The 26,554-nt window shown below is 38.2% G+C and overlaps 1 protein-coding gene across 1 annotated transcript in view; it reads left to right on the top strand.

Annotated features, from left to right (window-relative positions):
- The window catches only part of LOC128703042 (uncharacterized), an 80,528-nt gene extending 54,893 nt beyond the window's left edge, over window positions 1–25,635 (top strand). The window contains exons 6-8 of the mRNA XM_070080692.1: window positions 16,697–16,843; window positions 24,385–24,593; window positions 25,618–25,635. Of these exons, the coding sequence (XP_069936793.1) occupies window positions 16,697–16,843; window positions 24,385–24,593; window positions 25,618–25,635 (374 nt within the window). The remainder of the gene's footprint in view (window positions 1–16,696; window positions 16,844–24,384; window positions 24,594–25,617) is intronic.
- Window positions 25,636–26,554: the final 919 nt, after the last annotated feature.

Raw genomic sequence — 26,554 nt, 5'->3', positions numbered from 1 at the left:
GAAAAAAATATAACTCATTTATTAAATAAGGAAATTTTGTGCAATTTTATTTATGTTTATTGAGCCTTCATTACCCCGAGCTCTTTTATTTTTATCCCATATGGGGTAATTTACCCCAGTTCCCCAACCATTGGTCTAAAGTAATCTGGATATTTCATATAAAAATGAAGCTGCAGACTAATGCGAGTAAAAGCACTCACATATCTGAGGCGAAGACTTCAGAGCAGTAAGGTGTATGTAAACATGTTAGATCTGCCAGGGACATCGACATAATATATAACTTGCCCAGCTACTACTGCACACAGTTTTTAGAAGGTTACAGGTGGTGTGTTGCAAGACTGTAACATAAGTATTATAAGATCAGCAGTAAGGAAGCAGGCATGAGGTTCATTTAGGTACGGGTGTGCATGTGCTTGCATATCTCACATGACCTGTTCTCAGCAGTAGTAGTGATGAAGGCGGCTCAGTGACTCCTGCGGCAGAGTGGCTTCCTTTTCCTGAGCGGTCTCTGCGGCAGAGTGGCTTCCTCCTGAAAAGGGCTGCGGCTGAGTGGCTCCCTTTCACTCCTATATGCTAATGACCTTTTCACACATATATGCTAATGACCTTAACCCCGCCCACGACCCCCACCCATGACCTCCCCCACGACCCCCACACCCCCCCACCCACGACCCCCACCTGCGCCCTCACGCCCGCGCCCCCGCGCCCCCTCGAGCCCCCGCGCCCCCCGCCCGCGCCCCCGCGCCCCCACGACCCCCCACCCGCGCCCCCGCGCCCCCAAGCCCGCCCCTCGCGCCTGGCCATCGCCCCCCCGCGACCCGAATTTTTTTCCGATTTTTTTCAAATTTTTTTTAAATTTCTTGTGCTCTCCTCGAATCAAATTTTTGAGGTTCCCCTTCTCCCCCACTTTCACCCACACCCCAATTTCTCGAAATTTTTTTCTCGAAATCAAAGTCTCCATCTCCTCGGATCAAGTTTTTCTCGATATCAATAATACAAAGATTTCCCCCACCATCCACTTCTACCCTCTATGTCCAAGTATGTCTCCTCCATCTCCTCGGATCAAGTTTTTTGGATCCCCCCCTCTGGGTATAAGCATTCAAAATGGACTCCCACTTTCACCCCAATTTTTTTTCTCTCTATAATACAGACTCTACTTTCTCGGATCAAATTTTTGAGGTTCCCCCTCCCACTTTCACCTCCTTCCCCAATTTTTTTTTCTCGATAATACAAAGACTCCATCTCCTTTGATCAAGTTTTTGTATTGCCCCTCCCACTTTCACCCCCACCTCAAATTTTTTCGAATTTTTTTTTCTCGATAATATAAAGTCTCCATCTCCTCGGATCAAGTTTTCTCGATATCAAAGACTCCAATTCCTAGGATCAAATTTTTCTCGAAATCAAAGTCTCCATCTCCTTGGATCAAGGTTTTCTCCTCCATCTCCTCGGATCAAGTTTTTTTGGATTCCCCCTCTGGGGGTAAGCATTCAAATGAACTCCTCCTATGGGGCATGGTGCTCTCTCTTACTACAGGTCTAAACAAGTGTGACGTCACCCCACCTGTGTTTACTCGGCGGTCAGTGACGTCACGTGATGACCTCACACATACAGGCTGAATCTTGTCGACTTATCCCCTATGTCAGTGACGTCACATGATGACCCCCCACACACAGGCTGAATCTTCTCGACTTCCCCCCTACACATTTCATATACAACATAGGGAAAACATTTTCACTCTTAACCCAGGATAACCCAAATAATTTCACATTTTTTCGTTAATGCCCACATCAGTCCACAATTTCTTTACAAAATACAACACAAGTCTAGACATTTTTCTCGTTTTAACTATTTCATCTCAGGTCACTCCCCACGATGTAACCTTCTCTCTCTCCTTCTCCCCACCCTCCCGAACCCTCACACTCCCACCAACACCTCACAATTTTCACTCATAACCCCCAATTTTTCTCGTTTTAACTATTTCATCAGAAAAAGTCACCACAACACTTATAACCACTTTTCGATTAATTCACTAGTCACAATTTTACATATTACGAAGTTAATACGCACACACACCTCACTTTATTTTGAACACCTTCAAAACACTCTCATAAATCATTTGAATACTCACAAAAACACCTTTGAATAGTCTCAAACACCATTTGTGTACTACTAATACACCACTGAATTCAGTCAAAACACCACCAAAATCACCATAAACTAAGATCAACATAACAGACTAACACCCATTTTTCACACAAATCCCCTCAAATCACTATAACCAAGACGATTATCAATTTCTATGAGTACACTCTCCTCCAACTAAGATATAACATGAACGCAAAAAACATGAACACAAACCAAACACACACGAACACTTACAACAGAATCAAGTCTTTTTTTCGATATCTGTAGTTCGACAACAACACCCACAACACCCACATCCCACATCACCCACAACCCACATCACCCACACCCACAATTTTTCTCGTTTTAACTAATTTCATCAGAAAAAAAGTCACAACAACCCACAACTTATAAACACTTTTCAGCACATCCACAAATGCATCTCATCACCCATCTCAAATCCACTAAAATCACTGTAACCAAGATATTCACAAAATTCTGTAACCACCTAACACACACAGACAACTCACTTTACTTTGAAAACTACCAAAAACACCATCAATTACCATTGAATACTCCAAAAATATCATTCAAACACCCCCAAAACACCACTGAATACTACACTAAATTTCTAATAAAATCTATCTCCTCAACTCCACATAGTTAGTATTATACTCATAACCCCCACAATTTTTCTCAGTTCATCTATTTCATCAGAAAAAAAAAGACACCCGCATTTTTGACTCAGTAATATTCACATGTCACAAATTTTTAGAAAACACTCATTTTTTTTATAAATATATCACGAACACATCCAACTAAGATATGATATAAATCACATTTTTAGCCACATTCCCTCAATTTCGGTAATATGGACAAAATTGATTGGGATAACATTTAGAACATTTCCAAATTACGTTGGAGTATATTCAAAAATATATTGGAACACTTCCAAAATACATTAGAGTACTCCAGAATTACTTTGAACGACTCCATTTTTGGATATTTCCAAATTAGTTTTGAAAACTTTATCGTAAAATCGAACATTATTTTCTTGTTGGTAAACACACTCAATGGTAGAAATATTTACTCGATTTCCGAATAGAAACACATTCCTCGCTCTGAGAGACTCCTTGAGCTTATATGCCTTACCCCAAAGTATTGCATCATGATTTTTGTAGAATCCCCTCCAGCAAGGCCATGAAATTGTGTTCACACCCAAGGTAGATTTAAGATAATCATCTCTTTCCAGACCAACTGTGTCCTCTTGTTCTAAAATTTTGTGAGGTCACAGGGCTGACAGACACCATGAAATTAACTTAAATGAGATATAACATTTGTATTCTACCTCAATACTTTTTTTCATGGTAAGGTTTGATTGATTTAAAACTTCATCATGTCTTAAAAATTTTTATTAAACATTTCTCTTTTTAATGAATGAAACATCATATATTATTAATCTTGGTGTAACAACACGCTCTAAACATCATAAATCCTCCCCTCTAAGTCTTGTTCTTCCAAGCCCCGTCACATCGGTACCTGTAAATTTTAATATATTTTTTTTATTTCATTAGCATATAATGGGGAGAAATTTGCACCATCACCTGTAAAAGATATAAACCAACTAAAAGTTACATATTTTTTCACTATCCCAAACATATGCTTCTCGTTAACTTAAATATCTTCCCATTCTTGACTTAAAAGCATAATCGTACTGTGTCCCCTTATTAACTTTAATGAATTAAAAGCGTCTTGTTAACTTAAATGATGTAAGTATTATGGTAGACATGATTCTTGGTTTTCAGCTAGAGAGAGAAGGCCGGAATGGTAAGTGACACATTTCATGAAGAGATAAATATGAGTTATATATATTAATTCAAATATATCTCTCTCTCTCTTCAAGTTATAATTACTTCCTCATAATAATTTAAATGAATTAAACCACTGATACAAGGTAAATAATTTTGCTTACCTCATGAGGGATACCAAGCACTTCCTTCAATTCTAGAAGACAATAACTTCGAATCATCTTCTAATTCTTGACCTTGGTTAATGTTTTTCATTTCTTCTTTGACAACCATTGTTGATCGAATACCTTCTTCCTTAAATTTCATTATCATATCTTCGAGTATAGGTTTATAATGTGTATTCCAGATATAATCATTTGAAGTTTCATACCTCCCAATACCTTTCAGAAAGATAACCTCTCGTATATTTTTATTGTCTTTCACACTTTTTATGACTCTCTCAATGGATTTCTTGAAATATCTTATTCTGTCTGCGATAATATCTTTCTTTAAACCATACATCAAATGGGAATCTCTTGATTTTTCAATTAAATTTTGAGAAATGGTATTTTCCTCCAATGGTCCAGCAATACCAAATTGGCTTATTATGGCTGCTAAATAAGGAAGATTCAATTTTCTTTGATCCAGTGAAGGTTCAAACTGGATAACAGTTCCAGAAGTATCATGATCTTCAACTCTGCATCTTCTCAGATTAAATAATGGTTCTCTACTCCGATACACATCAGCATAAGGATATTTCTTACCCAAATAATAACTTGCACCATATCCTTTTATAGCAACACAATTCGCATGAAAAATAATGCAGACGTTGTCACGACAATATTTTTCATCGTACAATTTTCCTTCTTCAATTTTAAAATATTTTTCCATCCTATTGTCTGTCTCCATTTTCTTGAGATGGTTAGTGTCACCCTGGTGGAAGAGGTACTAATGTATGAACAAGAAAGAACAGAGATGTTTATACTCATCACCATTCCTGCCAGACGTATGATCTCTATTCAGTTGCCTAATAAGGTTTTAGAGTGCTGGTGAATAAAAAAAAAAAGTATTATAGAGATATTTTATTTGTCATATTTTACAATAATGATAACAGTATTTCTACAACGTTTTTTTTAATTCCTTTGCAAAATCATGAATGATTTTAAGATATGCATGCCAATCACGTCCGGCTGAAGCACATCTAATTCCTTCTGGAAACACAACTTTTTCCATTATAACCCCATTGGGATCTGTTAATAACCACTTAACAAGATCATTCATGCACTCTTTGAATATAATCTCACGACCTTTCTTTGTATCTAAATATTTGCATGTATTATAGTAGGCCTTATCAACTTTACAGTTCATATAATACTTATGTGGAGGTCCCATCGCATACTGTGCGAACATATTGGCAATCATGGGGTTATTTTTTCCATTATTTACAAATTTTATGCTCCCAAATTTATCACGAGTGACTTCACTAGCTAGATTTGCTTTATGACATCCAGGTGATCTAAATAAATATGGATTGCTAAGTGGTAAAACCTGACTTAAAGCATCAGCAAGACCTCCCTTTTTCAATTTAACAGCACAACAATTTGCTTGTTGTACTAAAAGAATTTTATCACTGCCACTAAAATCTTTTGTAATATTACCTTTCATTACCGAAAGATATTTTTCTTCATCTTTTGTTGCTTCTTTACCTGCAATTTTTATAAAATATAGTATTATATCCCAAAAATTAAGTTTGTTACTCAACAAATGAAAAAAAAATATTTCTCATTAGAATTTCTAAAAATTACATTGGAGGTGAATTTACTCAATAATATCTCATTAAAAACTCACGTTCAAAATCTTCCATTGCTATAAGCATTTCTTTATCGGTGAGATATAGATCAGTCACCTTCCTTCGTTTTGGAGGGTTGTGATCAAGGTCTTCTATCAAATTAATCATTTCTTTATCAGTTCAATGATGTGTAGACACTTGCTTCAATAACAAATTTTTCACATGTAACTTCCACGTCTCCATCTAAATACTCTTGTAACTCAATACGGATGTGTCTTCTTATACTCTTTTCACCACGAGGGTTGTCGAGTTAGTAGTTTTTATAACTATATGTGTAGAGAAATTTGTTCTATGAAAAACACTACGTGGCATCACCATGACGATAGGTGAATGAACCACCACGAGTTTAGTGTCATACAGGATGGGGATCATAACTTACTTCAATGGTATTATGATATGTTATTACTATACCGATGGTGCATACTTGGAAATGCATGAAGACAATTAAAGGTAAGATAATTTGTTCAATGAGTATCGTGACGTCATACTTTTAGTTCATTTAAAATAATAAGAGGAAGATGCTCTAACCTGTTTTAACGTGTTGTTGGATAGTGACGTCACAAGCAAGTAGTAAGTGTTGCCAAAAAAATGTCTGAATATTTCTTTTTACTGAAAAATAAGGAAAGTTAACAATGACTAAACATATTATTTGAAATATACAATGGATAATATATATGCTTTGAAGAAATCCCCTGTAATGTGTATTTGTATTATTAAAAAAAATGATATTCGATGATGACAACGATTGAAATTTTTGGTATAAATATTTGGAGTGAAATGGTAAGGAATCACTTGAGCAGAAGAAGAAATATGGAGGTGGTTGCGACAAAACATACTAGTGTGGTGTTTATAGAAATGTTATATACAATTAAGAGTCGAACCCATTCAAAAAAGAGTTGATGCGGAACATGTTCTCTCAAAAGAAGTGTTTGTAGCTGAGGTACGAGAAATGACTCAACGAAGAAGAAATATTGGAAAATTTATTGTTACGAGAATGTGAATGGAGTAGTCATTTATCTCAAACTTTTATTATACCAAAGCCCAAAAAATTATGAAAATGGATTTTGAAATGGCTGATCCTAGTTTAGGTAAGTTTAATGAAATTTTTCAATTAATACTATTTAGCAACTCTCTATGTGTATGGGAGAGTTGTGTGTAAGTCACCCCCAGACATTGTCCGGAAACCACATGGAAAGCATCTAATATGGGGAAACATGGCGATTTCATTGTTATTTGTGAAAGACACAGTACGATTATGCTTTTAAGTCAAGAATGGGAAGATATTTAAGTTAACTAGAAGCATATGTTTGGGATAGTGAAAAAATATGTAACTTTTAGTTGGTTTATATCTTTTACAGGTGATGGTGCAAATTTCTCCCCATTATATGCTAATGAAATAAAAAACAATATATTAAAATTTACAGGTACCGATGTGACGGGGCTTGGAAGTACAAGACTTAGAAAGGAGGATTTATGATGTTTAGAGCGTGTTGTTACACCAAGATTAATAATATATGATGATTCATTCATTAAAAAGAGAAATGTTTAATAAAAATTTTTAAGACATGACGAAGTTTTAAATCAATCAAACCTTACCATGAAAAAAAGTATTGAGGTAGAATACAAATGTTATATCTCATTTAAGTTAATTTCATGGTGTCTGTCAGCCCTGTGACCTCACCAAATTTTAGCACAAGAGGACACAGTTGGTCTGGAAAGAGATGATTATCTTAAATCTACCTTGGGTGTGAACACCATTTCATGGCCTCGCTGGAGGGGATTGTACAAAAATCATGACGCAATACTTTGGGGTAAGGCATATAAGCTCAAGGAGTCTCTCAGAGCGAGGAATGTGTTTCTATTCGGAAATCGAGTAAATATTTCTACCATTGAGTGTGTTTACCAACAAGAAAATAATGTTCGATTTTAAGATAAAGTTTCAAAACTAATTTGGAAATATCCAAAAATGGGGTCGTTCAAAGTAATTCTGGAGTACTCTAATGTATTTTGGAAGTGTTCCAATATATTTTTGAATGTGCTCCAACGTAATTTGGAAATGTTCTAAATGTTATCCCAATCAATTTTGTCCATATTACCGAAATTGAGGGAATGTGGCTAAAAATGTGATTTATATCATATCTTAGTTGGATGTGTTCGTGATATATTTATAAAAAATGAGTGTTTTCTAAAAATTTGTGACATGTGAATATTACCGAGTCAAAAAATGCGGGTGACTTTTTTTTCTGATGAAATAGATGAACTGAGAAAAATTGTGGGGGTTATGAATATAATTTTAACTATGTGGAGTTGAGGAGATAGATTGTATTAGAAATTTAGTGTAGGGAGGAAATGTGGGAATTTCTATAAAATGGATATTAGCTGGTAGTGTTGATCTTAGTTTGGGTAGTATTCAGTGGTGTTTTGGGGGTGTTCGAATGATATTCAATGGTATTCAATGGTAATTGATGGTGTTTTTGGTAGCGTTCAAAGTAAAGTGAGTTGTCTGTGTGTGTTAGGTGGTTATAGAATTTTGTGAATATCTTGGTTACAGTGATTTTAGTGGATTTGAGATGGGTGATGAGATGCATTTGTGGATGTGAAATGTGATTTTTGTGTTTGTTCTGAAGAGGTGTGATTGGAAACGGGTGAGTGGATGTGAAGAAATGTGAGTGAGATGGAGAGGGGTATGGGGAGGGTTGTATTAGAAATTTAATGAAATATGGGGGGATTTTACTGAAAATAAAGGTAATGTGTGAATAATTTAAAAGAATTTAAAGAATTGAAAAGTTATGATATATTGGAAAAGAATGGAGGGTGTAGAAACATGTCTCAGTATTTGGGTAGTGAGATTAGTTGTTGTGAGTATAATATCAATTTATGTGGATACAAGGAGATGGGTATGGAGAGGAATTTATTAGAATTTTAGTAATGTAGGGAGGAATGTGCATTACATTTAAGATTCAATTAAAAGAAGGGGAAAAATTTGTATCAAATAAATTGTGAATAAAATGGGAAGTGATGAGGGTGGTGGGTGTTGTTGTCGAACTAGAGTTGCTGAAAAGTGTTTATAAGTTGTGGGTTGTTGTGACTGTTTTTCTGATGAAATTAGTTAAAACGAGAAAAATTGTGGGGTGTGGGTGATGTGGGTTGTGGGTGATGTGGGATGTGGGTGTTGTGGGTGTTGTTGTCGAACTAGAGATATCGAAAAAAAGACTTGATTCTGTTGTAAGTGTTCGTGTGTGTTTGTTTGTGTTCATGTTTTTTGCGTTCATGTTATATCTTAGTTGGAGGAGAGTGTACTCGTAGAAATTGATAATCGTCTTGGTTATAGTGATTTGAGGGGATTTGTGTGAAAAATGGGTGTTAGTCTGTTATGTTGATCTTAGTTTATGGTGATTTTGGTGGTGTTTTGACTGAATTCAGTGGTGTATTAGTAGTACACAAATGGTGTTTGAGACTATTCAAAGGTGTTTTTGAAGGTGTTCAAAAGATTTGCAAGAGTATTTATGAAGGTGTACTGGGAGTATTCAGCGGTGATTTGGCTGTGTTCGAATGATGTTTTTGGAGTATTCAAAGGTAATTGATGGTGTTTTTGGTGTTGTTCAAAGTAAAGTGTTTGAGTTAGTTTTTGTGATACTGTTGTAAAAGTCTGGAGAATGAGGGAGTAGTATGGGGGATGAGTTGTAATTTAATGAAATATTTAAGTGTAGATAAATTAAAGCTGTCAAATCTTATTTGGGAGTATTCAAAATGTTGTCTTGGAAGTGTTTCAGTGTTGTTTGGAAATGTTCAAAGGTATTTTTGTGAGTATTCAAATGATTTATGAGAGTGTTTTGAAGGTGTTCAAAGTAAAGTGAGGTGTGTGTGCGTATTAACTTCGTAATATGTAAAATTGTGACTAGTGAATTTATCGAAAAGTGGTTGTAAGTGATGTGGTGACTTTTTCTGATGAAATAGTTAAAACGAGAAAAATGTCTAGACTTGTGTTGTATTTTGTGAAGAAATTGTGGATTGTTGTGGGTATTAACGAAAAAATGTGAAATTATTTGGATTATCCTGTGTTAAGAGTGAAAATGTTTTCCCTATGTTGTATATGAAATGTGTAGGGGTAAGTCGACAAGATTCAGCCTGTGTGTGCGGCCATCACGTGACGTCATTGACATAGGGGGAAGTCGACAAGATTCAGCTTGTATGTGTGAGGTCATCACGTGACGTCACTGACCGCCGAGCAAACACAGGTGGGGTGACGTCACACTTGTTTAGACCTGTAGTAAGAGAGAGCACCATGCCCCATAGGAGTTCATTTGAATGCTTACCCCCAGAGGGGGGAATCCCAAAAAACTTGATCCAAGGAGATGGAGACTTTGTATTATCGAGAAAAAAAATTTCGAAAAAATTTGGGATGGGGGTGAAAGTGGGAGGGGCAATCCAAAAACTTGATCCAAGGAGATGGAGTCTTTTTATTATCGAGAAAAAAAAATTGGGGACGGGGTGAAAGTGGGAGGGGGAACCTCAAAAATTTGATCCGAGGAAGTAGAGTCTTTGTATTATCGAGAGAAAAAAAATTGGGGTGAAAGTGGGAGTCCATTTTGAATGCTTATACCCAGAGGGGGGAATCCAAAAAACTTGATCCGAGGAGATGGAGGAGAAATACTTGGACATAGAGGGTAGAAGTGGATGGTGGGGGAAATCTTTGTATTATTGATATCGAGAAAAACTTGATCCGAGGAGATGGAGACTTTGATTTCGAGAAAAAAAAAATCGAAAAAATTTGGGGTGTGGGTGAAAGTGGGGGAGAGGGGGAACCCCAAAAATTTGATCCGAGGAGAGCACAAGAAAATTAAAAAAAAATTTGAAAAAAATTGGAAAAAAAATTCGGGGTGTGGGGGCGATCCGGACGACGCTGCAGAAGGCGCAGCAGAAGGCGCGGTCGGGCGTGACGGCCGGGCGCGAGGGGCAGGCTTGGGGGCGCGGGGGCGCGGGTGGGGGGTCGTGGGTGGGGGGCGTGGGTGGGGGTCGTGGGTGGGGTCATGGTTGGGGGTCGTGGGTGGGGTCATGGGTGGGGGTCGAGGGCGGGGTTAAGGTCATTAGCATATAGGTGTGAAAAAGGTCATTGGCATATAGGTGTGAAAGGGAGCCACTCAGCCACAGAGACCGCTCAGGAAAAGGAAGCCACTCTGCCGCAGGAGTCACTGAGCCGCCTTCATCACTACTTATATATATATATATATATATATATATATATATATATATATATATATATATATATATATATATATATATATATATATATATATATATATGTGTGTAAGTCGTGCCTAATAGGTAAAACTGGTCATTTAGCAAGAACTCATTTAAAATTAAGTCCTTTCTATAATTTTCAATTATACGTTAAAAGATATATTTTTCTCATTAATGGTAATATAAAAACTGGTCAGTTAGCAAGAACTCATTTAAAATTAAGTCTTTTCTAAAATTTTCTCTTGTTCGTTTAAAGATATATTTTTTCATTAATGTTGATGAAAAAATTATAATTTTGCCCAAAAGAATCTTAGAAAACTTACCTAACCTTATTACATAAGAAGATAAGAACATAAGAAAGAAGGAACACTGCAACAGACCTACTGACCCATACGGAGCAGGTCCATGTCTACCCCCGGATTAACCCAGTGACCCACCCCCCCGGCTTTGCCCAATGACCCACCCAGTTTAGTCACCTCCACTCAAGGAAGGAGCACGGCGCAAGACCCAGCAGCACAAGCTAGTCAGGTCCAACTCACACCCACCCACACCAACTCATGTATTTATCTAACCTATTTTTAAAACTACACAACGTTTCAGCCTGAATAACTGTACTCGGGAGTTTGTTCCACTCATCCACAACTCTATTACCAAACCAGTGCTTTCCTATATCTTTCCAGAATCTGAATTTTTCCAACTTGAAACCATTGTTGTGAGTCCTGTTTTGGCTGGAAATTTTAAGCATGCTATTTAGATCCCCTTTATTTATTCCTGTTTTCCATTTATACGCCTCGATCCTATTCCCCCAAATTCTACGCCTTTCTAGAGAGTGCAGATTCAGGGCCCTCAGTCTATCCTCATAGGGAAGATTTCTGATACTTGGGATCATCTTTGTCATCCTCCTCTGTACGTTTTCCAGAGCATTTTTATCCATTCCGTAATACGGTGACCAGAACTGAGCAGCATAGTCTAAATGAGGCCTAACCAAGGATATATAGAGTTGAAGAACAACTTGAGGACTTCTATAATTTATACTTCTTGATATGAAGCCAAGAATTCTGTTAGCTTTATTGCGAACACTAATGCACTGTTGTCTTGGTTTTAGATTACTGGTAACCAGAACTCCTAAATCCTTTTCGCAAGCAGTAGTATTAAGATCTACATTATTTAGTTTATATGTGGCATGGCTATTTACCTGTCCAACATTTAGAACTTTGCATTTGTCAATATTAAACTGCATATGCCACTTCTCCGACCATTGCGTCAGTCTATTCAAATCATCCTGGAGTGCTCTGGTGTCCTCATTAGAATGAATTGGACGGCCTATTTTGGTGTCATCAGCAAATTTGCTTATGTCGCTATTTATTTCCTAATCTATGTCGTTTATCTAAATTGTGAACAACAACGGGCCCAACACTGACCCCTGAGGAACACCGCTTGTGACGTGCCCCCATTCTGATTTCTCCCCATTTATGCAAACTCTCTGCTGCCTATTTGTCAGCCATGCCTCTACCCAGGAAAAATTTCTCCTCCTATTCCGTGTGCCTTAAGTTTCCTCAATAGCCTCTGGTGTGGAAGTCTATCGAAAGCCTTACTGAAGTCCATATACACAATATCATATTCATTACCATGATCTACCTCCTCAAACACCTTAGTGAAAAAAGTTAGTAAATTCGTAAGACAGGAACGCCCCTTCGTAAAACAGTGTTGAGATTCATTAATCAATCTGTTCCTATCAAGATGGCTACGAATTGCTTTGGCAATTATTGATTCCATAAATTTTCGCACTATGGAAGTAAGGCTTATTGGTCTATAGTTCGAAGCTAAGGACCTGTCACCTGCCTTGTAAATAGGTATTACACTTGCCATTTTCCACTTATCAGGCACTATGCCAGTTTGTAGTGATATGTTAAAAAGATTAGCCAAAGGTATGCTAAGTTCCTCTTTATATTCCTTTAACACCCTTGCAAACAGTTCATCAGGGACTGGGGATTTGTTAGGTTTTAGTTTCTCTATTTGTCTGAGGATCATGTCATTATTTACCACAATCGTGCAAAGTTTATTATCGTCCTGTGCTACATAATCTATTATTTCAGGAATATCGCTAATATTTTCCTGGGTGAAAACTGAGAGGAAGTAGGTATTGAGAATTTCACACATATCCTTATCACTGTCAATGATCTGACCAGAGTTACTCTTAACCCTATTATAACAGACATAATTTATTTTAGCCTAATCCAACTAAATATATTTTAGATACGTTTACAATAATTTAATACTAAACAAACACAACGAAATATATTTTTTTCGTTAGGTTCAGAATGATATTGGCATATATATATATATATATATATATATATATATATATATATATATATATATATATATATATATATATTCACCTATTTCTTAAAGATACACCATTAATAATGAAGGACTGAAATAATTTTCACAACAAGCATAAAAGAATGATTGTTTTACAAGCTCATATAATTTTTTTTTTGAAGTATCCCAAATATTTTTATTTTTGTATGGGGGTAAAGACCAATATTTTCCTAAATGTCAAAAACTTATAAACTATGAGCCACCTTGTTGTAATTTCTTTTTCCTTATTTGCTTTTTGGCCGATCATATGGAAACTTCGTCACATTATAATTGATATACGATTCTTAAAGTAGACCAAAAAAGAAATCGGATGAAAAATAGAAAATCATAGCCAATTTTCTTCAACTGCCCCTAAGGCAGTACTTGCCATGAAAAATGTACTGATTTTACTATACAATAAAAATTTGGTTTGCCTGTGCAAGGCACTGAAAAAAACTAATATAAACCTTGCTCTCAAGAACAGTGGCACAGAGGTTGATTAAAAACACATTGTCTAATAAGGTTGGTGGTGTTTACAAAGTTCCATGCACTCTGTGCCCTCTCTCATATATTGGTCAAACAGGTAAACCTCTGGAAACCAGATTAGTCCAACACCAGTACTAAATAAAGACGAGCCAGGAGTTGAATGATATATTTAACCATGTCAGTTCTTGTAATCACCCACCGGGGTGGCTTTCTGCCCAAATCATTGTACCCAACAGTTCCATCATGGAAAGAAACGTAATTGAAACCACCCTCCTGAAACATGATACGAACACTATATATAAGGCAAATTATGGGTTGTACAAATTCGATAGCTATTTAGTGGAGTCTGTTGAGCACAACCTTAGACAGGATTGCTCATAATGTCATGGGTCCTGTGATACTCTGATGACGTTCAACTAGTGTGTGAGCACCAAACATCATATTACATCCGTTGTGAATGGTGGCATATTATATATCCCATTTAGCAGTTACTTTATCGTACGTTTACAGGTACACTAGGTTAAGTGGTTGCAATCAATGATGGCTACATGAGAGATATGATGATACATAAATATTAATAGTAAATGGGCAAGTGGGTTTATTCAGGTAGGGATGCACATGGATACGGTTACAATGTTTATTGTACATAGTGGTACATGTGTGGGTATCCTGGGATAGCCTGAGGGAGGCAGATAGAGTGATTAGTTTTCAATGGGATCCAAATCCCAACTAGATTATAACTAGCCCAGTGGATTCCAGTGTTATTCTGGTAGTGGTGTTAAAGGAAGTTTCACAAATAATACAGGCATATTAATCTATACTGAAAATATTGGAAGGCAGTCTTTAGAAATATATGATATACTTCCGAGTATTTCCCCTCGTCTACCAGATCTCGGCCCCTCAAGGAAGGTTCCTTGATGTTGGTGAGGGGCTCTTGATTTAGGGAATTGGATCTGTGCTCCAGTTCCCCGAATTAGGCCTGAATGCCTTCCACATCCCCCCCCCCAGGCGCTGTATCATCCTCCGGGTTTAGCGCTTCCCCCTTGATTATAATAATAATAATACCAGATCTCGGGTGGGGCGGGAATGGTGGTGGTGGGTGGCAAAAGGACCGGTGCCTCTCAGGTTCTGAGAGAAGCTGAAACCACAGAACAAGTGATTTTGAATCATTAACAAAACTGCGGCTAGTCAGGATTCGATCCTGCGTCACCATGCCCAGCCCTGTGAGAACAGGAATCAGGAGTTATAAAATGTAGCAAGAGTAGCAACTGAAGAAGTGAGGGGAAGTTTTCTCAGAGTATGGTAGCCTGAGGTGACGCCAGCCCCAGCTTCTCTCTGAACATGAGAGGCACCGGTCTTATCGCCACCCACCACCACCCTCCCCGCCCCGTCAATTGAATTTAGTTATATTACACATCAGTGAAATATACTTATATCGTTCGCTCTGATTTTCGGAAAGTAATTTCCACAAAAAATATTACTTAAGCTTGTTTGGCAAAATGGTTGTATGCTAGAAAGATCTGACTTATGATTTCTTAAACATACTCCTGATGGTTTCATTGCTTGTACCAACAGGCAGCAGAAACTGTATATGCCTATCAGTTTCATCACTTGTATTACCAGGCAGAAGGCACAATGTATATTCGTTGTTGTTTCATTACCGTATATGCTTATTGTTTTATTGTTTGTATCAATGTGTAGCAGGAACTGTACAGTGTAAGCTCATCAGTATTATAACTTGTATTACCGGACATTAGGAGCAGTATTCCTCATCCTCATATCAGACATAGATAGAGATGTAATCCACAGCATCATGTCATCCTTTGCAGACGATACTAGAATCTGCATGAGACTGTCATCTGTTGAGGACACGGTTAACCTCCAAGTTTTCCAATGGGCAACGGAAAACAATATGATGTTCAATGAGGACAAATTCCAACTACTCCGTTATGGAAAACTGGAGGAGATAATAACTAGAACTGAGTATACTACAAACTCTGATTATACAATAGTGCGGAAAAATAATGTGAGGGACCTGGGAGTGGTAATGTCTGAGGATCTCACTTTCAAGGATCACAACAGTGCCACGATCACAACTGCAAAGAAAATGATAGGATGGATAATGAGAACGTTCAAAACAAGAGATGCCAAGGCAATGATGATCCTTTTCAAATCACTTGTTCTCTCTAGGCTGGAATACTGTTGTACATTAACATCTCCGTTCAAAGCATATGAAATTGCAGATCTAGATAATGTGCAAAGAACCTTTACTGCACATATAAGTTCCATCAAACACCTCAACTACTGGAAACGCTTGGAAGCACTTGACTTGTACTCGATGGAACGCAGGCGAGAGAGAGATATCATAATCTACGCTTGGAATATCCTAGAAGGAATGGTCCCGAATGTGCACACAGAAATCACTCCCTACGAAAGTAAAAGACTGGGCAGGCGCTTCTAAATACCCCCAATGAAAAGTAGGGGCACCATTGGTACACTAAGAGAAAACGCCATAAGTGTCCGGGGCCCAAGACTGTTCAACAGCCTCCCACCAAGCACAAGGGGAATTACCAATAGGCCCCTGGCTACCTTCAAGAGAGAGCTGGACAGATACTTAAAGTCGGCGCCGGATCAGCCGGGCTGTGGTTCGTACATTGGCCTACGTGTGGACAGCAATAACAGCCTGGTTGATTAGGCCCTGATCCACCGGGAGGTCTTGTCCTGGACCGAGCCGCGGGGGCGTTGATCCCCGGAATACCCTCCAGGTAGATATATTCATCTTAGTTTTATTACTTATACCAGGTACTGTATATACTCATTACAGGTTTATTACTTGTGTCAACAGGCAGCCGGTACCGTATGCGAGTGATCAGTAATGCTATACTCAGCTGTCCAATCACAGTGGCTGTTGATCAACACTTACTAACTCTCATCGCATCAGATGGATGGCCAATAATACCTATTACTGTAAAATCCTTCGTTATTTATACAGGTTAGTGGTAACTATTTCTGTGTTGTGGGTTAAATTTATGTGGAACTTTACCAAGATTGTATTTTATACATTTGCTCAGCTGCTTAAAACTGAGTTCTTCTGAAGGGATCTGAGACCGAATCCCAGAAGAGGTGAGACTTATGGGCAAGCTTCTTGTACACCGCTGCTAGTATTTACCAAGGACTGGAGGTACTAGCAGAATCACATTAATAGCTTTACATGTTCCAAGTTTACTATAGGAAGTAATTTAATTTCCATACTATATTCTTTTGTTTTTTTTCGTGGAAATAAAGTACAGCAATAAAGCGAAATAACAAAGTCCAACCAATAAGTCGGAAGATCATTCATATTTTAAAAAAAACACCAAATTTGGCACATATATTCTTTGACACATGTTGAAACATTAATGAAAAGGGTTTGAAGGCCTGAGCTTGTTACCACCCGCAGCTCACAAGACTGCCATCCCCACGAGCCCCTTTGGGGCGGGGCAGATGGCAGACCAGAGGCCTAGCTTCTCCCTACGAGCCCCGTGAGGGCGGGGAATGTGGCTAGGCCTGGAGACAGTTGGTCCCAAAGATGAGGGGGTACTTGTACCTCCTCCCATGGGAGACTTAAGTCTCGAGACACTCCCCAGATAGGGAGCCAAGGCCGGGTCACCACTACTTGGAAAAGACCCGGGCCGGGAGAATACCGGCGAATAAAAAAAAAAAATTAATGAAATCACGAAACAAGTGATTCTGAGTCATTAACAAAACTGTGGCTGGCCGAGGCTCGATCCAGTGCCACCTTGTCCAGCCCCATGGTAAGCCACACAGTGTTCACGACAATAATACACCATTGATCCTACAGACAACATGAGCCAACCCAACATAACGAAACACAAGTAATTAATCATCACTAGCACTTAAATATACTTCCGAGTAGTAATGCTCGTTAATCTTGATCACCAACGTTGCCAATTATGGCGCAAAAGAATAATTCACAAGTTTTACATTCAAGAAACATTGTTCTGGTATTGGTTTTATAGGAACTGATTTGACTGGCTATTCTTTCTACAATATATTTTACCGAAAGCTTTAAACCTCTCATAAAAATAATTTTGTTACTAATTCTTCCCCAATAACAAAAAATTTTTTTGCCAATAATTATTTTTGCCAAATTTTATTACAAAAAATTAAATATTGGGTTACCTGTGTTTAGACTTTGAGTTAAATATTAGCCCTAACTTATCTATATTAAACAACTGGAAGGTTACTTACTACATCAGTAATGGAATATACATTGGCTTATTAAGCCAATGACTACATATATGTTATGATGAATGCAATGTTTTCACAATTAATTATAAATGCAATGGAAGGATTTTCAGGAGAACACAATCTGGAATTAACTTCCAGCAACATTCGAGGAGAACACCAGATACATAAAACATATTGTAACTTACTGAAGTTGATGTATCCTGGAGTGCTTGTGGGACTTTAGGATTACTGGATTGGTAAACAATGTACCTCCTTCGATGTCCACTGTCTCAAGCTCCCCGACTAGCTCCAGGACCCTGGATTAGGAACATATGGTTTACGTACATTTATGAAAATTTACACCAGTAAGACTGACTATTAAGTGGACTGTACATTTACGAGGAATTTAATTGAACTTACTTATTTAAGTATTTTGTTTTGTCTACAAGTTTATAATTATTAATCCTGACGCCACCCACAGTAAGATTACCTAGAAAACTGACCAACATCTAGCAGCCTTACCTGTTGTGTGGGGTTTAATACACACTGGGAGGTGAACAGTAGTTACTGGAGAGCTGAAGCAGTAGAGAGGCAACATGGCGTCATCCACCTACCGGGTACTATTTTCCTTCCATACCTTCCTTATTCTCCTGTTTCTTTATATATCTGGATCCTTCCAGTTGTATTTACACTTATTTTGTACAAAAATCGTCGATATTTCTATGGGTCACTGTAATTCCGAGAAACATTTGTGAACTCTCCAGCTCGTGTTATACCAGCACCTCCATCTTGGTTTCTCGATCTCCTTCCTTGTACACATACGTATATTTATTCAAATTTAGTGATATTTCTGGGTGTGTAATACATTTTCCTTATCAATATTACAATAATTACACTTTACTTAATAAACTTACTACATTAAGTAAGAAAATTAAAGAGAATTTGTTGATTCCCTGTGACTTATCACCTTTTAAACTTCACATTAACATTTCTCAACTGCATTATTTTTAACAAATTATCAATTATGGAACTTTTCCACAGGAGTTATAAAGACTGTCTTAATACAATAGCAACAAATTATCCTGTAAAAACATTAAAGACCTAAATAGCACAAAAAATATAAATGAGTACCTAGAGTTACCTGGGGTTTACCTGGAGAGGGTTTCGGGGGTCAATGCCCCCGCGGCCCGGTCTGAGACCAGGCCTCATGGTGGATCAGGGTCTGATCAACCAGGCTGTTGCTGCTGGCCGCACGCAAACTGACGTACGAACCACAGCCCGGTCGGTCAGGTACTGCCTTTAGGTGCCTGTCCAGTGCCTTCTTATGACACCCAGAGGTCTATTGGTTATACCTCTTATGTATGCTGGGAGGCAATTGAACAGTCTTGGGCCCCGGACACTTATTGTGTTGTCTCTCAGTGTACACGTGGCGCCCCTGCTTTTCATCGGGGGAATGTTGCATCTCCTGCCGAGTCTTTTGCTTTCATATGGAGTGATTTTCATGTGCAGGTTTGGTACCAATCCCACCAGGACCTTCCAAGTCTATATTACCATGTATCTCTCTCACCTGCGTTCCAGGGAATACAGATCAAGGACCTTCAACCGTTCCCAGTAGTTTAGATGCCTTATCGCACTTATGTGTGTCGTGAAAGTTCTTTGTACACTCTCCAGGTCTGCAGTGTAGCTAGCCTTGAAGGGGGCCGTTAGTGTACAGCAGTATTCCAGCCTAGAGAGCACAGGCGATTTGAAGAGAATCATGGGCTTGGCGTCCCTAGTTTTGAAGGTTCTCATTATTCATCCTATAATTTTCCTAGCAGATGAGGTAGATACATTGTTGTGGTCTCTGAAGGTTAGATCCTCTAACAATATCGCTCCCAGGTCCTTCACATTTCTTTTCCGCTCTACTGTATGGTTAGAATTTGTGGTATACACTGACACATTTTTAATTTCTTCAAGTTTTCCATATCTGAGAAGCTGAAATTTCTCCTCGTAGAACTTCATATTGTTCTGAGCGGCCCATTCAAAGATTTGGTTGATGTCCACTTAGAGTCTCGCATTGTCTTCGATGGAGGTCACTGTCATGGTGATCCGGATGTCATCCGCAAAGGAAGATATCTCTATGCCAGAAATGAGGATGAGGAATAGAAAGGTAGCGAGTGCTGTGCCTTATTTAACAGATCTTTTTACCATGGCTGGCTGGGACTTTACTCTGTTTACTATTACTCTCTGTGTTCTATTTATCAGGAAGTTGTAGATCCATCTACCAGCTTTTCTCGTTATTCCTTTATACCGCATTTTGTGTGCTATTGCACCATGGTCACACTTGTCAAAGGCTTTTGCAAAGTCTATGTATACTGCATCTGTATTTTGTTTATTCTTTACAGCATCCAGGACCTTGTCATAGTGGTCCAGTAGCTGGGACAGGCAGGAGCGACCTTCTCTAAACCCGTGTTGCCCTGGGTTGTGTAACTGATGGGTATCTAGGTGGTTGGCTATCTTGCTTCTTAGAAGCCTCTCAAAGATTTTTTATGATATGGGATGTCAGTGCTATCGGTCTGTAGTTCTTTGCAATTGCTTTACTGCCACCTTTGTGGAGTGTGGCTATGTCTGTTGTTTTTAGTGTGTGCGGGATGACCCCTGTGTCCATGCTTCCTCTTAATAAAATTCTGAAGGCACGCGATAAGGATTTCTTGCAGTTCTTGATGAACACGGAGTTCCACGAGTCTGGGCCTGGGGCAGGGTACAGATTCTGGGTTTCGTTAATTAAGAATTCATTTAGATTGTCGACCCTTAGAGTGGGCAGTGGATTGCTGAACACTGAGTCATATCTCACTCATTGCTTGACTGTCGTCTGTGTATGTTCCATCTCGCCTAAGCAGGGGCCCAATACTGGATGTTGTTTTTCCCTTAGATTTGGCATAAGAGAAGAAGTATTTTGTTTTTTGTTTTTTTAAATTTCCTTTATGGCTTTTAGTTCTTCCTGTGATTCTTGTCTCCTATAAGATTCCTTCAGCTTAGTACTTCCCTTCGTATTTCAGATATATTGACGCCACTCAGCAGCTCTGTGACTCTTCGCCTTTGTCTGTATAGGAAACGTCTCTCTCTCTCTAGTTTAAATCTTCTCTTTCTTTTTCTTAATGGAATGTATCTTGAGCAGATCTCAAGAATCACAGAATTAATTTTTTCAAGGCAGATGTTCGGGTCCGTGTTGTTTAGGATATCTTTTCAGCTTGTTTCTTTTAGGACATGGTTTACTTGATCCCATTATATGTTTTTGTTATTGAAATTGAATTTCGTGAAGAGACCTTCATGACTGCTCACATTTTGCTGATCTGGAGCCCTGTGCATACATGTCTGTACCTCTATTATGTTGTGATCTGAGTGAATTGTCTTTGATACAGTTATATTACATATCAGATCATCATTGTTAGTGAAGATAAGGTCCAGCGTATTTGCTAGTCTTGTAGGCGCTACCATTTGCTGGTTTAAGGTGAATTTGTTGCAGAGATTTAATAGTTCGTGTGTGTGTGAATTTTCATCTGAGCTTCCTCCTGGGGTGATCTCTGCTAAAACATTGTTTGCTATACTCCTTCATTTTAGGTGTCTCAGGTTGAAATCTCCTAGTAGTAAGATGTTTGGGGCAGGAGTTGGGAGATTTTCCAGACAGTGGTCAATTTTCTCAAGCTGCTCCTGGAATTGCCGGGAAGTTGCATCTGGAGGCTTGTATACTACCACAATGATAACGTTTTGGTTTTCGATCTTTACCGCAGGAACTTCAAATACATCATTTGAGGTGTTTAGTAGTTCTGTGCAAATGAGCAAACATTTTGAACAGAATTAAAAATTGCAACAAATTTCAGTAAAACTAAAAAACAAAAAAAAAATTCTCTTAAGCAATCGTATAAATTTTTTATTAAAAATCAAGCCAATCAGTTTTTATTTGATATCCATTGTTCATTACCTTGGAATTAACATTTTAACTATTCTTCCACAGAGTAAAATATATGTCGGAAGCTGTTGTGTACTCAAATACATCTACATAGCTAATATAGCAGGAGGTTTACCATAGATGACTCTTTTCTGTTGCTGTGTTGTCATCACACAATACAGACTTAAGTCTAGGCCATTTAATGACCCTGAGAGATTTGTTTTCTCTGTTAGAAACCTCAAAGATATAAATGGCTCAGAAAGTAGATTAACTCTCGAAGCTTTTCAAAGGCAAAGGTACATCAAAGGCTATTACTAAAATTAAATCTTACAGAACTGCAAAACACAGTAAATGCTGTGATCGCTATATATCTCATAAGTTTTGGTGATAGTAGTGGCATTGTGAGAAAAATATTAGCAAAGCTAGCTATTTCGTTTTTTCTGAGACTAGAATGGAGACCAAAAGCAAATATTTGATGAATAAGTCAGAGGAAAATCCTAAGAAAACAAAGTCAACTATCTAATTCATAAGATCTTTAAGCTATGCTTCCGAGTATATTCCCAAGTATTTATTTTGTGGAAAGTCTGCTAGACCACAGGACCGAGATGCACTGATAACATTGATAGTCATGTATGAGAATGTACATTAATTGTTCCTGACAATAAATTACTAGGTAAACTAGCGTTGCCTGATATACATGCTTTAAGAGGCGCAGTGTGACAGAAACTGCTTGACACATCTGTACAATAGACTATACCGAGGTTCTGTCACTGTAACCTTATACAGGCACTGGTCAATGAGGTTCTGTCATTGCAACACCACAGACACTGGTCAACGAGATTCTGTAATTGTTACCTCACATAGACACTGGTCAATGAGGTTCTGTCATTGTAACCTCACAGAGACAATGGTCAACGAGATTCTGCCATTGTAACCTCACAGAGATACTGGTCAACGAGGTTCTGTCATTGTAACCTCACAGAGACACTGGTCAACGAGGTTCTGTCATTGTAACCTCACAGAGACACTGGTCAACGAGTTTCTGTCATTGTATCCTCAAAGAGACAGTGGTCATTAACAAATGAAACATTGGCAATAGTAGAATTACCAACAAACATTGAAATCACTCTTCCGGTATTCAAGATTGTTGATCAAACAAACGTCAGTAATCGACTGACCAATCCTCAAAGAGAGACTTGGAGTGAATGTCCTATATAGTTTGAATTCAACTAGACCAAGATAGAGCTATATCTAAGATGTCATGGTATAGGTCTAATATGGTCAACGAGGTTCTGTCATTGTAACCTCACAGAGACACTGGTCAACGAGTTTCTGTCATTGTATCCTCAAAGAGACAGTGGTCAACGAGGTTCTGTCATTGTATCCTCAAAGAGACAGTGGTCAACGAGGTTCTGTCATTGTATCCTCAAAGAGACAGTGGTCATTAACTGAGATAATGGCGCTAGCAGAGGCTACACGTTTAGTTCATAAGTACATGTATTTACGTGATATTATTTTAACGAAGTGTGTTGTATCTTCGAATACATTATGTAAACAATACATCGAGAATGACTGGTTGACGAGTAAATATAATTATTGCCCATTTAAGCAAGATTTTTAAAGTAGTTTGGATATAATAATAATCTCTTAAATTAAACAGCTAACATTTCTTCCAGAGGCTGGAACAATATTGATTTAAATTTTACAAAGAAACTGAACATACATTTACCTAGATCCTTTATCAATAATATATTGATAACAAAATGCATCTTTGTATTTTGCGTTTAATTATTAACATACAGTTTATTTATCTGGATTAAACTGAGAATCAGAAAAATATAAAAGAAAATCTGAACCTGTTAATGAACACAGAACAACCCTCTCACGTTTTATTTTTATAAAACGAAATAAAAAAAAACTTCCAATTAAACCTTGGAGTCGATGTGTTCAGTCCATCAATCTTGTAGAATGTACATTCTACAAGATTGATGGACTGAACACATCGACTCCAGGTTGAGGGACTGATTACCTCATTCTCCTCCTCTCCTTACGCCTTCCTCTTTGTATTGGACTGATGAAGCCACTGTGTGGCGAAACGTTTCCTGAATAAAGATTCCCATATGCTGCATAAGTGTCTCAATCTTCACCATCCTTATTTAAAAGAGGATACCGTAAAGTGTATCCGTGTCACATTAAATAATTTCTTATTAAAGTTAGCGATATGGGCGAAACTGGGGAGTTATGCCCTGAAATTACAACTCTTCAGCTCATATCATTTCAATGGTGGAACTGAATTTTTTACTGTACCATTTAAGTCAGTAATACCTTAATATCACAAGGCAATTAAACACAAAGACTATTATGTGGAATTTCAGGTGAGAAATGGGATTTTGTGCTTCAGGCTGATCACAAGAAATCTGGAGCATTCTGGATGAGCTTCATGGGAGGACTTGATTGTGAAAATTTAAGAGCTCATCAGTTTGCTCTCTTGGTGTATGATGAGCAAGATGATGTTGATGATCTTACATTACCGAGTAATATGCCGCCCAAGCCTGAGTACACTGTAGTTCCACCTCCTGGATTAGTGAGTAATGACACTATTATCAGTCTTAAGTCCCAGTTTATAATGAATTATTTAATAATAGCCCTTATACAATGCCATATGGATTACGCTTGCTCTTCTTGGTACTCTGCCTTGACAAAAAAACTGAAAGATAGACTGCAAATCACCCAGAACAAAATCGTAAGATTCATCCTGGGGCTGGGACCAAGAGAACATGTAGGCCAGGATGAATTACAGCATTTGGATATGCTGAATGTTGAAGACAGAGTAAAACAACTGAAGCTAAATCATGTTTATAAAATTGCTCACAAACAGTGTCCAGAATATCTTGCTGTCAATTTTGTCAAGGTTGGGAACCAAAGCAATCATAGTACTAGGGGGAGAGAGCACAACTTTGTAGTACCCACAGTCAGTGGCCAGGCTTCAAACACCTTTTATTGTACAGTAATAAAGGAATGGAACAGACTGCCCGCACATGTCAAAGCCAGTCATAGCATGAACCAGTTCAAGAAGAGTGCCAAAAGGTGTCTGATGAATGTAGCTACAGAAAGGGAGGGGAATGATTTTCTATTTTTTAGCTAACATACGTGTAAATTTTACCTTATTCCTTGTAATGACCCTCGTATTGTAGATAGTCTTAATGACCCTCGTGTAGTAGATAGTCTTTTTAGTATGATAATAAGATGTTATCTTCATTGTAGAATAATAAGAAAATATTATAACCTTTATACTATAATAATAAGGTAAAAGGACCCCAATGGAAATAAGTCACTCTGTCTGACTTTTTTGGGTTATCCCAGGTTCTCTACACATATGCTGCTATGTATGATAATTCTATGTAACTGTATTTGTGTATACCTGAATAAACTTACTTACTTACTTACTAAATGTAAAGTAATAGGAAGGGAGAAAGAAACCATCCAAACAGCTTCTACTTTACTGTGTTTGAAACAGAAGCATAAAAAGTGTTATATAACCTGGGAGGAACGTTCTCACTATCTTCCTGTCCCTTGGCCAGGTATCTCACACTTCTGTGCACATTCAGTATTCTCATAATCTTTAATTTCATGTAAATGTCTTATTATTTGCCATAAGATATTTACTTTCCAATTTAACAAGGTTTGTCCAGCATCATAGTGGCTGCCATAACCATAGTGGCTGCCATAACCATAGTGGCTGCCATAACCAAAGTGGCTGCCATAACCGCCATGATCATGGTGGCCACTATGATCATAGTGGCCACCATGATCATAGTGGCCACCATGATCATAGTGGCCACCATGATCATGGCGGCCACCATGATCATGGCGGCCACCATGATCATAGTGGCCACCATGATCATAGTGGCCACCATGATCATAGTGGCCACCATGATCATAGTAGCCACCATGATCATATTGGCAGCCATGATCGAGGAAACATTAAGAATTAAAATAAAATATTTAGGAGTGTGTAGCTGTTATGGCGTGAGACCTTGTTCACTCTTAATTACTGTACATAGCTATAGTTGCATCTGGCTATAAGATCATTGACAATAATATAAATGATATAAACTAGGGCCGGATAAGGCTGGCTACAAAGAGAGAGTGGTAGGTAAGCTAACTGGTACTTCCACTTAAGTGGGTCATAAAATTGAATTTCACTTGTTGTTTCAGTGGTTTAATTTCATTTTCTTTGAACGTCTGTGAGTCCATATGTGTTAGGGCATAATTACAGGTGTTATCGAAGAACATTTATCAGTTAATGGAGCTTGTACACTAATTTATTGCGCTGTTCATTTTCATAATCCCTGACAGTACAGGGCTGCCCAGTGCAGCACGCCCAGGCTGCCTGGGTGCAGCATGCCTGCAGGCTGCCTGTGCAAGCATACCAGCTGCCTGGGTGCAGCACAGTCTGCATGCCTGTGCAGCATGTCTGCACGCAGTGCAGCACGCTCCAGGCTGTCATGTGGCATGCCTGCTGTGCAGCATGCTCCAGTATGT

This window comes from Cherax quadricarinatus, unplaced genomic scaffold (genome assembly GCF_038502225.1).
Source record: "Cherax quadricarinatus isolate ZL_2023a unplaced genomic scaffold, ASM3850222v1 Contig792, whole genome shotgun sequence".
Classification (NCBI taxonomy): Eukaryota; Metazoa; Arthropoda; class Malacostraca; order Decapoda; family Parastacidae; genus Cherax; species Cherax quadricarinatus.
The sequence above is the reverse complement of the archived record's forward strand: the minus strand, read 5'-3'. Positions and strand labels throughout refer to the sequence as shown.